Below are 17384 nucleotides of genomic sequence, written 5' to 3' on the forward strand. Positions count from 1 at the left end.
AATAATATTTGTTGTGAACTGATCTAAAAAAAAAATCCTTTAAATTATTATTTAAAACATATTATATATTCAACATTAAAATGAAAAATATAATTCTGAAACTAGTACTTATAATGAAATGACACTCTTATATCAATTTTATCAACCATTTTTGTTTGTGGCTTGAAGTATCTCAGTAGGTCCTTCTTCTTTGCCTTCGTGAATGATTTCTCAATGTTTTGTTTACTTACAAATTTACTTACTTGCATTATTCATAATACCAATAGTGCACTGTATATAAGATAAAAAAAAAAAAAAACTTAACTTCAGAATAGTAGGTTGGATGACCACAGTAAAGAAAAAATTCCAACCTACAGTTGGGACTTAAAACTTTGAAATATGTCTAATTCAATGATAGAAGATGGTAAAATGAAGGAAGGATTTATATAAAATAGAATAAAACACACGCAATAACATTTTTCTTCTATTTCAAATAGAATATTTCAATAAAACAATCCTTTGTTTAAAAAATTGTGGTTACAGTATCAGACGACAGTAACAGATTACATTTTTTTTTTTTAATTTACCTACAGTAAAATGAAAACATTAAACAAGATACAATTGTATCAATACTCAATTTAAATAACTCAAATTTTTAATAATAAAATATTAAATTTAAAGAACAATTTTAATTAAAATAAAAAATAAAGACAGAATTCAAGTCTGTTTTCAAAAAATTATAAATAAACAGACTACATCACAGTATTTAGGAGAAGTTTCAGGTATTTCAGATTTACAGCCAAAATTCTGGAAGAACATCATCTTCCTCACTATCGGAGTTCAATTTTAAAGACTTCTGTTCCATTATTCCTGGAGAAACAAGATTATTGTCATGTATAAGCTGAAAAGCCAAATGGCCAGAAGTTGTGGGAATTGGTGAAGAGTCACTAAAAAAAACAGCATTTCCCGATACATTCCTAGTAGTCTGTTTCTTGTTTTCATTCAGTGCACTTGTAGATTGGACAACTTTATGTGGCAGAACAGTTTCTGCCTGTTGGAAAACAGTACCTGGAGTTTTGACAATCTGTGCGGCCCTGACAATTTTCGCCCCTGTGACCTGCATTGCAGTAGAGGCTGTTTTCAACTGTTGAGATGAAAGTAGGACATTTCTCCTAATTTGTCTGTTTACAATTGTTTTAGGAGAATTCATAAGAACTGAGGAAGTGTTTTTATTAAAAATTATAGGCTTTTGTGGAACTTTTTGAATGACTTGTCCAAGTATTGACTTTGGAACTACTTTTGCAGTTGAAGGAAAACCTTGTTTACCAACTGCTACGGATTTAGGCATTACATTCCTTTGTACTGATCCTTTAGAAACCAGCTGTGGATTTGTTGTCAATATTCTATTACCAGGCAGTAGTTTACCTCCTTGGGCAAAAATGCTGCTTTTTTGTTGAGGAATCAGAAGTTTACCAGGAGCACCTGATGTAGAGTTAATAAAAAGTATTTTAGGCTGCTGGACTTGTGAAGTATTTTTGCTGGGTTGTTTACTGAGTGTATACCTAGTCGAACTACCCGATGATGTATTGCCACAAATCTTATTTGAACTATTAGCTCCATTTTTATTTTTTGGTGGGGGTAAGGGTACTTTCTTGATACCTGGAATTGGTGGTAAATTGGGGGGAGGAGGAGATACAGTCAACAATCGCCTTGGACTTTGGAAATCTTCTGGCTCCTCTTCCCCACTATTCCTAATATAAATCCTAATGACATCGTCATTAGGTGATGGTTCAACATGACCATCCCTTATTTCCATAATAGGATCTTGATCTATAATAAATGGCATTGAGTTAATATCAAAATGGACTTGATCAGTTTGAATACCCGAAGAAGTACTTGAATTAAGTTTGGTAGCCTTATCATTTTCCCTAGAACTAGTAAGGACTTGAATTTTCATAATATCAATAGGACTCTGATTCAATTCACATTGTTTATCAGTAACTTCTTTTTCTTTAAGTGACTTGTCATTATTTTCATTGGATATTTTAGCTTCAGATATAGAAATGTTTTCAATGCTTTGTAAACCAACATTCTGCTCGCCTTGTACTTCCTCTGCTCTAGGAGTAGCCATTTCTTCATGACAAACTACCTCCGCCTCCAGGGGAGTCAAATCATCTTCAACAATATTTGAAGCTTCTTGTTGTTGAAACCTCTTGATTTCATCGTCTCTTTCAGAAATTTTCTTGATAATTTCTTTCATATTTTTTTCTTTGTTTAATGGTGGTCCCACTGTTATTGATGGTAAAGCAGTGTCTGCCTCATCAACATCATTGTTTATAATTACTTGTAATCCACTTACATTGGAACTACTTTTTGACTCATTCCTAGATATCTCCTCCATTAGAATACTTTTAGATGAACATGCTTCTTGTGTTAAATATTCTTTTTCATCAAAATTCTTTATGTCTGATGAGACTTGATTTTTTTTACATTCAGAAGCAGACATATTCAATCTAGAAGTACTGTTCTTTGTAAAATGAAAAACACTATTTTCTTCCGATGAATTCGGTAAAACATCAACTATTTTTGTAACTGCTTCACTAGGAGAATCGGTAGCTGAATCATTCTCAGACTCAGTAAATGCTTCCACTACTGTAGCAGACTGTTCAGTAGTTTGGGAAGAGGTTACAGACTGTATTGTTGAACTTGAATCCTCAGACTGTATATTTATGTATTCGGAAGAAACATCAATAGATTCTTTTGATAAATCTTTTCTCTTTGCCATCACTTTTTCAGGTATCAAGGAGCCTTCAGTAACTAATTTTTCAATAGGCTTTGGTAAACTTTGAATTCCTGGTAGATTGAGAACTTCGGTATTTTTCAGAAAATTTTCAATTTCATCAAAACCTTCTTTCATAGAATCTCCTTTAATCAAAAATGTTTCTTCAGACTCATGAGGTTCTTTTAACAACTTCTGAACATTTGGCTTTTCTTCAGAAATGACTCTTGGTAGTTTTTCCTCAAATTTAAATGACTTAATCAAGTTAAGAGGTTCCTCAATGCCTTCAAAGTCGAAATAACATTTTTCTTTAGATGCTTGTAAATTATGATCTTGAAGTGGTTGTTGTTGAGACAACTGCTCCTCATCTCTGACCACTTTTAAACTAAAACTATCATTAATATTTTTCGATGTATCTTTAACATCTTCATTTTCACAGATTTTTGTAACAGTTAAGTCGATGATTTCCACTTGATTCAAATCATCTTTCAGAATATCTAATACACCTGGCTCTTTGACGGTAACAGATTTGTTGTCTATGGCTTCAAAGTCAAAGCAACACTTTTCTTTAGATGCTTGTAAATTATGATCTTGAAGAGGTTGTTGTTGAGACAACTTCTCCTCATCTCTGAACACTTTCTCTGCTGAACTATCATTAACATTTTTCGATGTATCTTTAACATCTTCCTTTTCACTGGTTTCCATAATAGTCAAGTCGATAATTTCGACTTCTTCCAAATCATCTTTCAGAACATCTAATGTATCTGGCCTGACAGAAACCGTTTTGGCATCTTTAGACTTACGTGGTCGTTTTTTGGGAGTAACTGCTTTCACAGGTAAGGCCAATGATGACCTAGGAACTGGTAATGAATTTTTTTCTTTTTTTGCAGATTCATATTTTCGTTTTTTTAAAGGGGTAGAGTCTCCAATTGATCTTCTTTTAACAGCACCTTTTTCGGAAACATATTTTGGTAGAGTCTTTGGTGTACCAGAGACACAGTCTTTATGTTTTAAGAAATTAGCCTGAAATGCTTTGCAATAATTCTGTGGATTTTGAGTAGGAAGAGGCAAAATCAAGCCTATGTAGTGACATCGATGGTGTTCAATAATCATACCCATTCGATCACAAGTATAATTGCAAAAAGTACAGGGATATTGTTTTGAAGATGAACGACGAGAATTGTTTTCTTTTGGTTTTGGGGAATTGGAAACCTTCATCTCAGGTGTTTCTGAAGTTGAAGATGCAGATATAGGAGTAATAAGTTTAACTCTTGATTGCTTTGGCATCCCTACTGGAAAGTTTGAACTTTTGAACTTATAGTTTATAACCAACACTTGTTTTTTTAAGCCTAACTGTTCTCTATAATTAAACTTTTCTTCTGGTTGGTATTTCTGGTCACTTATAATATCAGGATATCCTCTAGTCAAAATTTCAGATTTTTTTTTATACCCAATGGAAATTTTTTCATATTTTTGAAACTTCTCTTAATCCACTAGGATGGCACAAATCTAAAAAGAAGTAAAAAAAAAAACATATATATATATATATATATAGCAAATGAGGTATACAACATGAATACACAAAAATAGTCATATAGGAAGTACAAGTAACTGCCTATTGATCCGACTTCTCTAATCACATCCCTAATTGTCAACATTTCTAATCAACAATATTTACATAATTAAAAAAAAAAAAAATCAACAATATTTCAAAGTAAATTAGTTTACCCCTACCAACAGTTGACTCTATGCAGACACCTCCTCTGCACAGTAGTGGAGCCACTGAATGACCAGTCCCTGTTATGATGAGGTTTTGACTAGGGTTGTCTGGTATATCCACATGCCGCAGTTGGGAAACACTTCTTTGATGGGTTTGGCGGACTGATGTAGACTTAAGCCAGGTAACTCAACCTTGAGCTTTTTAGGGGATCTCTTAGGAGATCCCTTCACCTGACTCAGAAACAATGAGTTGATAAACCATTTCCCTTAAATAAAGTAAGATGAAACTTCTAAAAGAAATAGACAGAATGTACACAAGAAAACAACTCACGATTTGCTAAAATGATATCGAATTTGGACTAAGGAACGTTCTATCTCTTCATTGACTGAGGGCACTATAGTGCTTTCTACTACAACTTGACATAAGAAAAATAGATACAATGTAGAAAATAAGATAGATGGTTGGATCTTAGAAAAGTGGTCCACTCTGAACAACCAAATCTCAAACCTGCAAATCAGTCACATCACATGTGATATGCTGTTTCATCCTCAGTATTACCTAATCCTCTCTGCTTGAGGTTGAAAATTTGTTTTTTGAGTTTAGAGTAACCCTTATTGATTCTTGCAATTTTCCTTAGAGGGACCCAATCCATTTTACTCACCGATTATCATAAGGTTTGTCCGAAAACAGCTTAGAGTGTAACTTTCTTTTGTTTTGCCAATATTTTTTACCTTTGATATGAAAAACTACCTTTATTCTACTTTTTGCTTCGCTAAGGGTTATATCACACATAGTTTAACTATGCTATAAAGAGTTATATCACACATAGGTTAAAGAGCTATAGGAGAGTTCACTATACCTGACCTTTGTCCTCATTGCCAGGTTTGCATCAGTGTCTCATTACCTACTCAATGTAAGCATTATAGAAACAAGTGAGTTTATTCCGTGCAACATTGCAGTCTTCAACAACTTTTGCTAGGATTAGAAGGTTGTTGAGTGCCCCATCAATGCCTGCCAGTCTGTATAAATTGTTATATCTCTACCAGCCAACCCTGTTTGTAATTACAGGCAAGTATTTCTGATTCTATACTTCGGATAGCACCCCGCCCCCCATTCCACAGATTATTTTGCCATGTTCCACCATCAACAGGACTTTGGATTAGGTGTCTTGTTTTACAAGCCTATACATACTATTTAAGGCTTAATTTCCTTTGCAGTAGTCGAATTAGTATTCATGGAGCTGGTTATCAATTGGTATCTTTGTAATTTATCCAGGAATATTCTGGATATACTCACATTGGCTTAGTGCTACCATAATAATGTTGAATACAGAACCATTGGTCTAATAGTTGTAATATGAAACCAAAAGCCACTCTGGATTTAAGTCACCTCCTTTTGGCATAAAATTATTAATTAGTTGTTTTCTACACATGGCTATGTTATTGTAGTTTTTGATCCAAAAGAATCCTAATGTAATAACCAGAATAACCACCTCCAAACTCAGTTTAATCTGGATCCCACACATTTAATACATTTTTTAAGACACCAATTCATCAGGATGTCACTTGATGATTGGAGTAGATCTGAAACTATATTAGGACTTAATATGATTCTTCTAATCAGGATAGCAATATCATTGTGTGCAAAAGCCTTCAGCACTGAGGATTGAAAACAGAGTAAAAAACAAGATACCACAATAGTGGAGATAATACACCACCCTGTGGCCAGCCATGTCAAGGCTTAATTTGGAGAGTTTCAATGCCACTTAAGGGTCCTTTGTATCATTATAGAAATGATCCATCTGAAAACTATTGGATCCATCTATGCTTCTGTTCCTTAGCACGTTAAAAATAATACTGTAAGGAATTTTGCCAAATGCACTTTCTATGTCAGCGAAGATGCCAGCAGTATTTTTTCTATGATTAAGTGATTTTTCAATCTTAGACCAAGTTGATTAATGCAATCTCACACAATTCCCTAGCTTGGAATGCAATTTGATTCGAATGGATACCACTAGCTACCATTTATTTTTCTCTGTTATGTATGTTCCTGTCGGCATAGGGAGGTGGCGGCCCCATCTCCCTGCATTAGTACCGCAGATAGCCACTGGTCCTCCAGGTTGAGGGAACACTACTCTGACATTCATAAATCTATATTGATTACAGCACACTACACTCACCCCCACACTACAGATGAAGGTCAATAACATTACTCACTCTAGAGTCACCTTTCTTAGGTAGTCACCCCCAATGGGGGAGCGAGTTAGGGAGCTCTGAGGAGGCAGCCCCTCTACCTGACTCGGGGGCAGTTGCCTGATAACCAGTTCCCCTTAAATAATAGTATCACGAAACCTAAAACAGCCTCTGATTTGATCAGTCTCACAAGGAAACAACCAGGCAGACCAAAGATAAGAACTTTGACATTGGATATTGGAATACCTTGTCCTAATACTGACCTGGTGCACTGAAACTGCTTTTAGATCAAATAAGTTTTTACAAATTGAACATAGTTGCCATCCAGGAAATCCGATGGATGGGCCAAGGCAAAATGCAGTAGAACCACAGCATATTTTACAGCTGCCGTGAGAACACCCATGAGTTTGGTGTGGGGTTCGTTGTTGTGGGTAAATTTAGACAACTGGTGATTGGATGGAAAACTGTGAATCCCAGAACAAGCCACATCAGAATTTTGGAGAGGTTCTACAATTACAGTATCATCTGTGTGCAGGCTGACACACTCATCATGATTGCGTTTGACAACTCTGGACTCCAGGCGGATCCAGGATGGTTTTTCCTCACGTGTTCTAATGAGGAGATGAGAGACTGGCTACTCGAATGGGTACCTCCTACAGACCGTAGGTTTGTGGTGAGGCGGTCTGCCGAGGCTCCATGGCCCACTAAAATTGTTATTGGATTGGGAGCCAAGGTGATCAACCCGGCAGATTGGTCCAGCTTCTTGAGTACCAGAACGAGGACCTGGTAGGTACTGACCAGTGGCAATTTGTGGGTGCAGAAAGCGATCCAGACCACCTTAGAGCAATATTCAAGGTGCCGAGCAACACGATCGCCTGGTTGGAAGCAATTGACTGGCAGCTGAGGTACGAGTTGGTTTGATTGACCTTATGGAGAGCGCCAGTCTATTCGACAAAGAGCAGCCATCCCCTCAGGAGGAGCAAAGGAAGGGCAAGCGCCAATAGGTGCTAGCCTTTCCTATATTCCTCCTCATCTGCCACACCAATGATTAAGGTAAGACAAATTAACATTCAGCACAATAAGTAGGCTACAGCCAAATTAGCCAAGTCACTATCGGGGGTCAAATCGACCCTCATGTTAATACAAGAACCTTACTGTTATAGAGGGGCTATTAGAGGATTAGGGGGTATAGGCGGAAGGATAATCTGCCCAATCCCATGTGAAGACAGCCCGAGGACTTGCATCTGGGTCTCCAAGGACATTCAGGTGCTGCCTCTCCCTCAGCTTCACACAAAAGACATTACGATCATAGTACTGAACATCAAGATTGGTATTAGTAAGACTAACTTGTTAATTGGATCTGTCTATGTCCCCCATAGTTTAGATCCAACTTACCAATACTTAGAAAGATTTCTCCAACATGCTAGGGAGGTAGATTTACCACTCTTAATTGGCGGAGATATTAATGCTCATCACTTATTGTGGGGCAGCACAGACACCAACAAGCAAGGTGAAGCCTTGCTAGAATTTTTAACCACGACAGATTTAGAAATACTTAACAGAGGGGGTGAAGCAACCTTTGTTACAAGAGCTAGGGGCGAGGTTTTAGATATTGCGCTGGCCTCAAGCCATATTAAAAGCCTTTGTAAAGACTGGAGGGTCACCTCAGACATAACTTTGTCTGACAATAGGTTGATCTCATTTAAGATTATAGCTGAGAAACCTCTACTCACAATGAAGAGAAAGCCGAGAAATACAGACTGAGGTCATTTCAGAGAGAGGCTGGAAGGTGTCTCACCCTACGGGGTGAAAAGACTTTCCAGATCACAGCTAGACATTGAATCTAGCTTACTCGAAAGTATGGTTATATTAGCGTACGAGGAGGCTTGTCCATTGAAAAGGAATATTGGAAAAAAAGTCAGATGGTGGTCAATTGAATTGACTAAATTACAAAAAGACACAAGAAAAGCCTTTAATAAATTTCATAAAACAAATTTAGAGACGGACTGGAATATATACTGGGCTGCCTCTAATAAGTACATAAGAGAAATAAGAAGATATAAACGAGATGGCTGGCGCAAGTTCTGCAGCAACATAGAAAGCATGCCAGAAGCCTCTCGTTTAATGAAGTTATTAGGAAGCAATGGTCAACAGCCACTAGGTGTACTAAGGAAACAAGATGGGAAATGGACCTCCAGCTTAGAGGAAACCTTGTCCCATTTAATGGAGACACACTTTCCAGGTTGCCAGCACATAACAATAGACAACCCCCAACTATGGATTCCTTCAGAAAGGCTAATGAGAAGTGGGCATTAGCGGAGTCTATTGTTACAGACGGGGCCATTAAGTGGGCCGTGGAAGAGCTCAAACCTTATAAGGCCTCAGGAACAGATGGTATTCTCCCATGTATGCTCAACGAGGGTATTAATATCCTACTCCCCCGGATTAGGGCTCTTTGTTACAGCCTCTCTAGCATTAGGATACATACCAGAAACTTGGAGGAAATCATCAATAGCTTTTATTCCTAAGATTGGGAAGGAGGACTATAGTGTTGCAAAAGTGTACGACCCATTAGTTTGTCCTCCTTCCTATTTAAGATCCTGGAGAAGTTGGTAGCAGTTTTCCTTACAAGCAAGGTGCTACCAATCAACCCCCTTCATCCAAGACAGCACGCATACCTCCAGAGAAAATTTACTGAGACTGCACTGCACTGAACTCCCTGGTAGGGAGGATTGAAAAGGCCTTATTATATAAGGAGTCCGCTTTAGGACTCTTTTTCAATGTAGAAGGGGCATTCGACAAAACAAGGCCTGAGGCAGTCTGTAGAGCCTTATTAGACATTTCTGCCCCGAATCCGATTATCAGATGGGCCAGATTTATTCTCAATAATAGAATAATTGAAGTTTCAGAAGACGATACTAGGCTACAGGCGCAGGCAGTAACTGGATGCCCACAGGGGAGTTGCATCTCACCGTTGCTATGGTGCCTAGTTATGGATACCCAATTGAGAAGACTTGAGGATGCTGGGATATTTGCGCAAGCTTTTGTTGATGGAGTGATCCTCATTAGTGGAAAGTTTGTGAGAACCATCATGGAACTTATGCAAGTCGCATGTAATGTAGTACATGGTGTACTGAAATGAAGCTTTTAGATAATCCAACAAAGAAAGAGTTGATTCTATTCACCAGGAAGTGGAAATTGGGTATATTTCAAACCCCAATTTTCTTTGGCAATCAACTCCAACTGAGCCAAAAGGTCAAATACCTCGGAATTAGTTCTGATGCAAAACTGAACTGGGGATCGCACTTGGCAGAAATTAAAAGAAAAATCAGTGGTACCTTTTGGTAAGTAAGACGCACTGTGGACACTACCTAGGGTTTCAATCCAAATGTTATGCATTGAATTTACACAGCAATAATAAGACCAAGAATTTACTATGGAAGTATTGTGTGGTGGACAGCCCTTCAAAGGGCTTCCCATGTGCGAATGGCCAGTAAGATCCAAAGGATGGCATGCATCGGCATAAATGGGGCATTTCGCACAACACCTACTAAGGCATTGGAAATCCTGCTTTCCCTAATACCATTCCAATTATTGATTAAGGGGGAAGCGGCAATACCCTATCTAAGAATGAAAGAAAATAGACAGTGGACAGAGACAGGAGAAGTTACTGGTCACGCGACAATAGCTAAAGTGGTGGAAAGCGAGTTACCAATACTACAATAACGCTCACCACTCCTAGATAAAACACCCACTCTAGACACTAAGATTAGTTACCTACACCCAAAGTTAGAGGATTGGGTACAGGCTTTAGTGGAAGGCAGAGACAGCCTTACATTACATAGCAGATTGTGGTAGGTATGCGTCACTAAGATACAGGCTTTTAGGCTCTGATAGAATTACAGGAAAAGAGGCTTCCTCTATAGATTGAAAGTCCCTTATGACTTTTATCAGAAAACCAAAAAGGTTCGACAAAGAGGAATAAGATAAATTAAAGAGCCATTCCATTGGGTTGTTTTGGGGATGGCATAAAGGACCAATAGGCCCACTTGCCGGACTTGTTCCCCCCACCATTACCAGTACCAGTGTGCATGCTCCCACGGAAGTGGCTGGTAGTGAAGAAAAGGGCAGGTTCTATGACTCTCTTGAAAGAACCCTTGACGCCAGCCCAGGCTACGACATCAAGATTATCTTTGGAGACTTCAACGCTAAGATTGGAAAGGAAAAAATCTATTGCCCTACTATAGGATGTCACAGCCTTCACAAAGAAACTAACGAAAATAGCCAACGCCTCGTTAACTTCACCAAATCCAAGGGAATGGTTATTGGAGGGACACTCTTCCGCACAGGAGGGTACATAAGGGAACCTGGATATCACCTGAAAACATAACTGTTAATCAAATTGACCACATTCTAGTGGATACCAGACATAGATCCAGTCTACAAGATGTAAGGAGGTATGGTGGAGTGAATGTAGATTCTGACCACTATGTCAGTATCGCTCACCTGAGAGCCAAGATAAAAACAGAATGGTGGACTCTTGGACAAAGAGGTAAGAGGTTAAACCTGGACAAACTGAAGGTTCCTGACACCAGGACATGGTATCTGGAACAGCTGGATGAAGACCTCCGCGCTCAAAGAACTGATGGTGACACTAACCTTAGGTGGAAATTCTGTGCTCAGGCAATAGAGCAGAATACAGAAAAGATCTTATGGTGGCAGGACAGAGAAATCCGATCCTGTTGGTTTGATGAGGAATGCGAAGCTGCTACGAACCAGAAAAAACAAGCATACAAAGCCATGGTTAATAAAGCCACAAGGAGAAACATTGATGCATATCGATTGAGGAGACTCGAAGAGAAACACTTGCATCGCAGAAGGAAGAGGAAGCGGGAGCAAAAGGAACTGGAGATGACAGAAACATTTTTTCAGAGATAAGGAATTCCGAGCTTTTATAGGAAAATAAACCAGAGCCGAAAACCTTACCCAAATGTCTCTTACATCTGCAACGACCATGAGGGGACCTGCTTTCCAACAAGCAGAGATCCCTGTCCCAGTGGAGGTGTCACTTAAATGATCTCAATTAGCGACCTTTGGAACTGGTGAGGAATTAGGGATAGAAGATGAGGAACATAGGGAGAATGAGCAAATGAAGAGCCACCTTTCGAAGATGAGATCCTCAATGTCTTTAACTGATTGAGATGTAAAAGGGCTCCAGGTGCTGATGGACTCTCCACAGAACTCATCAAGTGCGGTGGGAACGAACTGGTGAAGGATATGCAGAATCTTCTCATCACCGTTTGGACAGATCAAGTTTTACTGGACCCATGGACCAAGTCACTTATCTGTCCTATATTTAAGAAGGGTGATCGACTAAAGTGCTCCAACTAGAGAAGGATCTCCCTCCTGTCTGCCAGATACCTAGTCCTGTCAAACATCCTCATCGAGCATTTGCTGCCCTATACTGAGAGAGCACTAGGCCGATACCAGTGTGGATTCAAACAAGGCAGGTCCGCGACAGATATTCTGCCTCAGGACGATTCTCAAGCGAGGAAGGGAATTCAAGATTAAAACTCACCACCTCTTCATCGATTTTAGAGCAGCTTGTGATAGCATGAATTCAGCTGAACTCACGGAAATGCCATCACACGTGCCCAAGAGGAAAAATATAACCTATCATAACATGATTAAAATATATATATAAACAAGAGCTACAGTAAAATATCAAAATAAAAGGAGAGAACACAGAAGAACGAAAAGCCATTGGGAAAAGCAATAGCTCCAAGATCTTAAAAACTAAGGATTTTTAATGAAAGTAGAAGCTCCTACAAAAGAGTGAATGGTAACAGAGCTCCATTCAAGTTGAGAACCAAATCATGCAGAAGAGAAGAACGAACTCTTCATAATGGAAAGAATGGGATATTGGTTAGATATACTATAATGCTAAAATACTCAGTGAGTTCGTAGCAAGAAACCAGATGGTAGTTCTAAATGATCCCTAACCTACCCGACACATTCCATTGGTCTCAACAACTTTACTTAGTAACACAGGAGGTGCCTTCTGGGGCCTCAGACACTCTGTGACAATGACCATAAATAAAGGGGTCGTCATGAGTATTCTGAGGTATGCCTCTTCCCCCTGGAACTGGAATCTCTCGCAACAGCAGAAGGGAAGATTGGCGACAATCCAATGGTCAGCTTTTCAAAGTCATCAAAGCATACCAGAGTGTCTCATATGAGGCAGTGCAAGTTTTAGCAGGAGGGGTACCTCTCGACCTTCTCCTGCAAGAAGAAATGATGATGTTTGAATTTAAGAAAAAGGGCTCAGCAGGTCTGCTGGCAAATCTTCAGGTGAGGATTGATGAGAGCCTGAGTAAATGGAAAACCATTGGAAACCACCAGAACATCACAGAAGAGTGTAACCAGTGTTGGATGACAAGCCCAAAAGGTGCTACCTAAACGAAATATTTCCCCACCGTCGGGTCACGAATGAAATCAAAATGGGCCCTCCCAGATGGCTCTCTCAATTTCTCACAGGACATGGGGAATTTTGAGCTAGGCTTCATGGCCACTAGATATCGACCCTCTATGCCCTAGTTGTGGCATTCCAGAGACTGCCAAGCACATCACCATAGACTGTACTGCCTTTGATGCACTATGAGCCAGATTGCTGAGGAAACCGGACTCTACACCCTCACAGAGAAAGACTTCCCGCTGTTAGTAACTGAAGAAAACTACCTGTATTACAAAGAATGTGTATACATGTGGAAAACAATTATTGAGCCAACCCACTTCAATCTTCGTCAAAGAAGAAGACCAGCCCCTGGAATACCTGTGGACGGAACAGGTGCAGAAGACTGAACCTTCAAGCAGAGTATATTTATTGTAAAACTTATAAATTGTTTTATTAGCAGTAGTTCGATGCTACGGATACATGAGTAACATTGAACTGCTGTTGCACACCTGTATTGCTTAAAAAGCAGGAAAAGGTGGAAATAAATAAATAAATAATAATAATGAGAAAGATTATATAACCCAGCAAAGAGGGGGGATGGGAGCACCACATTTTATAATAAGTAGAAGTTTAAGGCCAGGGAGATCAAAATTAGATGTACTCACAGAAATGGAGGTCCTGGGATAAGTTTATTGAACCCATGGAATTTCCCTTACTGCAAGGGTTCTCATTTCCCTCAGCAATATTTAATTGTCTTTCTTTTTGGTTATCTGAACTAATCTATTTTTTTTATTTTAGGTTGTATATGAATTTATAGGTTCTTTTCCATAAAAATAAATGAGTACAGCAATAAATGCATTATATTTAACATTAGATATGAAATAAAAAGTGCACAAATAATGGTAACTGTTGCATTAGGGGTTAATGTAATTAGAAAGTTACTTAAATTATTTTTATTAGAGTATAAATTCCACATTAAAAAAAATAAAATAAAACAAAAAATAGGTTTTCAGTATAATTTAATAGTTGAATTATTTAACCAATTTACTATGAAAATAAGCACAATGGATTGTGACTAGACAAATATAAGAAGAAACTTATAAAATAAAACTGTCAATTTTTGTTTTCCAAAACATAACTTATACTACTTCAAAGAAATAAAGCATATATTTATAAATCTCATTTAAAAAATGCATATGAGGTTCTACATAATATTACTAATACAGAACAGTAGAAAGAATAATAGTTTCGTAAATTTTAACTTATAAGTAGCTGGGCAGAAAGTGTAAGCTAAGCAATTTTATTCCTTGTCTATTTCTTTTTTTCTAGTTACCGAAGACCATAAATACTTGAATCTCCAAATCTATTCAAATGTATTTCCTCCTACATCTAAATCACTGAAATTCTTTCCATTTCTACTACTAACCATACATTTGGTTTTATCTATATCTGTTTCGAGACCTATTTTCTAACTTTCTTTTGTCAACTTCAGCATACTCAAGTCTGAATATTTTGTCATCCAGAGTTAAACCTTTTTCGGTATGTGTAACCTTTCAAATGACATATTCAAGAACTAAATTAAATAAAGCAGATGAAAGAGACTGGGCTTGTTTTAAAATCAGACAAACCTAAAAACTATCGGTAATAATTACCAATCCGAATCTTATTAAACATTTCAATCATGCAAATCCCTAAAAGATTCACTAACTTCAGCTATCCCCATTCAATTAAAATACTATGCAGCTAATTAATTCAGGTTCATTACCATATAGTCTAATTTCTTATTATTTATTTATACATTTGATAGCTTTTGGTGTCCAGCACCAAATTTATCTGTAGTAACAATTTAAAAACACACACTACCACAAAATTAAATAATATTGTACATTTTTTATATAATTTACATTGTATTATATAAATAATTATATTGGATATAATGTTGTTATTTAATTTTATGGAATTATATAGTAGTAACTTGTTTTTAAATTGTTAAATACAGATGTATTTAATAATACAATAAATGTATCAATAAAGAACAAACAAAAGAAGTGACTTTATTTAATGAGTTGAAGGAATAAAGAAGTTATTCACTTCAACTCATTAAATAAATGCACAACTCATCTGGTAAACGAACCTGGATCAATGTTCAACTAAAACAGTCCACAAACAATAAAATAAACACTATACAGCTTTTACTGGTAAATAGACCCATAAGGCTATTTAAAATCAATATAAAGCCGATGAACTACACCATAGTATTTTAACTTTTTCCGTAATATATACTATAATGAAAAAAAAAAAAGACCCATAGTTGAACGATTTCGCCTGAACCACATTGGTAGTAACCGATAATTGCTTCAAAAAATTTCGTGATTCTACTAGTTAAGAATAACACCATAAATATGTTAAAACATACTGGAAGGAGTAATTTTACTCGATAGTCATTATAATTCACCGGGCCGATAGTTTTTTGTGCATTCGAACAAGTAGAGACTCCCTCCATTGATCAGGCATGTTCTCTATCTCCCAATTCTTTTTACTAAAACTCCAGCTTCACCGCATGTCTTGCTTATTTCATATTATTATTAGTTCATTAGTAACAGTGTCAGTTTAATTGGCATATAAATATAAAAAATATTCAGATCTTATCCGATAACAACATCACATACTTACTTCGAGCGTGCCAATCAGAGTGGGGACTGCAGAACGCGCAGATACGCCAGGCGACGAACAGAAAGCAGTAGTACCAACAACAAAAATAATTAAAATAGAAACTAAAATAATATATCATAAAATAGCAATAATTTAGCAATATGTCACTTTTTTTTTATTATTTCTTTTGAAATTTCTTATAAAACAAAAACTATGAATATGTGAAACTTGAAAGTAGAAAAAACGTTAAAAGTAACAGCAAATTGAATGCATCACACCATAGAGATGGAATGCCAATGACTTCACAACACTTGAAAAAAAAATTCATCTCCCTTTGATTTTATATATATATAAATTTTATTTAAAAATAAATGCATGGTATTAGCAAGTATTATTAATTATAAATCTTGGCACAAAGTGGCATAAGCGCCTCTTCAACAATTTAACTCTATTTTAAGTGGAGCCTAATATTAATTTAATTTCACAGAATAATGAAACAGATTTTTTATTTTTTTAAAAATATTTTTCAGCATTACTTTTTATATAGTAAATCACTATATAGGTCTCTACTTGTGATATCTTAAAATTTTATAATTTGATTAGGTTTCATTTCTAATAAAATTTATCATGTCAGTAAGTTGTGAAGGATTGAGAAAAGAAGAGGATAATAGAATAAGTAAGAATCTGAAAGAGATTGAAAAAAAAAAATTATTGTTATAATCACTGAATTATAATAGTGATTTCAATTAGAGATATCTTTTTAATGATATCAAATCCCCTAACCCCTCCAATAATTTGGAAACCTCCAAAGTAGGGAAACTTGATTACCTACTTCTAACTGCGAAAATTGTGGTAAAACATTACCCAAATAGATTATTGTATTCAAAATAACTTGTAAATGCTTTTTAGTTGAATTAATGTTTTCAAAAATATTTAGAGGGATACTAATTTCAATTTTAAATATATAGGAGCTCATCTCAATGAAAGTAGTTACATTGACGAGGAAGAGACCCAAAGAATTAGAGCGGCAGGAAAGATGTTCAGTATGGTCAGACGGGGTCTCCTGGGAAGAAGAGAGGTGACAAAGCAGACCGAACAAGCAGTCTATTAATCGACCTTTCTTCTTATCCTATCCTACTCTTCGAAATACTATCTCACCTCAAAACACAGGAGTCAGTTACAAGCCATAGAAATGAGGTATCTGCAAAAAATAGAAAGAAGGACACAGAGATAGGACACGGAAAGCCACTGTACGGGCTAATCTCGACGTCAGACCGGCTGAGACCATTCTGGAGGAGCACAAACTAAAATGGTTTGAGCATCTTCTTAGGATGGATCCAGATAGAAGCACTAGGAAGATTTACGAGACCCCTACGGAAGGGAAAAGACGCTGAGGGAGGCCTCACATCTTCTGGGAGGACAGTGTAAGGGAGGCATTCAGGAAGCGTGGAATGGACTGGAGTAGAAGAGAGTTAGTTCGAGAGACATTTGAGTCGTTTGAGACTGTACATGGGCGTAGGCAGGATTTCACCAAGGGGGGAGCAAGCCTCAGCCCATTACACACACACACACACACATATATATATATATTGAAAGGAATATGGTCCG

At 37.1% G+C, this 17384-nt stretch overlaps 1 protein-coding gene across 1 annotated transcript; it reads right to left on the bottom strand.

The window, feature by feature from the left end:
• Positions 1–578: 578 nt before the first annotated feature.
• LOC106686387 (uncharacterized) lies at positions 579–15873 on the bottom strand. Its single transcript, XM_014429667.2, has 2 exons — positions 15798–15873; positions 579–4267 (listed from the first exon to the last, which is right to left on the bottom strand). The coding sequence occupies exon 2, from the start codon at positions 4043–4045 to the stop codon at positions 773–775; it is 3273 nt and encodes a 1090-aa protein (XP_014285153.1). The 5' UTR covers positions 4046–4267; positions 15798–15873; the 3' UTR covers positions 579–772.
• Positions 15874–17384: the final 1511 nt, after the last annotated feature.

The sequence above is a fragment of the Halyomorpha halys genome, unplaced genomic scaffold (assembly GCF_000696795.3).
Source record: "Halyomorpha halys isolate HHAL.00 unplaced genomic scaffold, Hhal_1.1 Scaffold813.1, whole genome shotgun sequence".
Taxonomy (NCBI): Eukaryota; Metazoa; Arthropoda; class Insecta; order Hemiptera; family Pentatomidae; genus Halyomorpha; species Halyomorpha halys.

Bases quoted from the DNA above. Each gene is read 5' to 3' on its own strand.
- LOC106686387 (XM_014429667.2), bottom strand. From the start codon at position 4,045: ATGCCAAAGCAATCAAGAGTTAAACTTATTACTCCTATATCTGCATCT.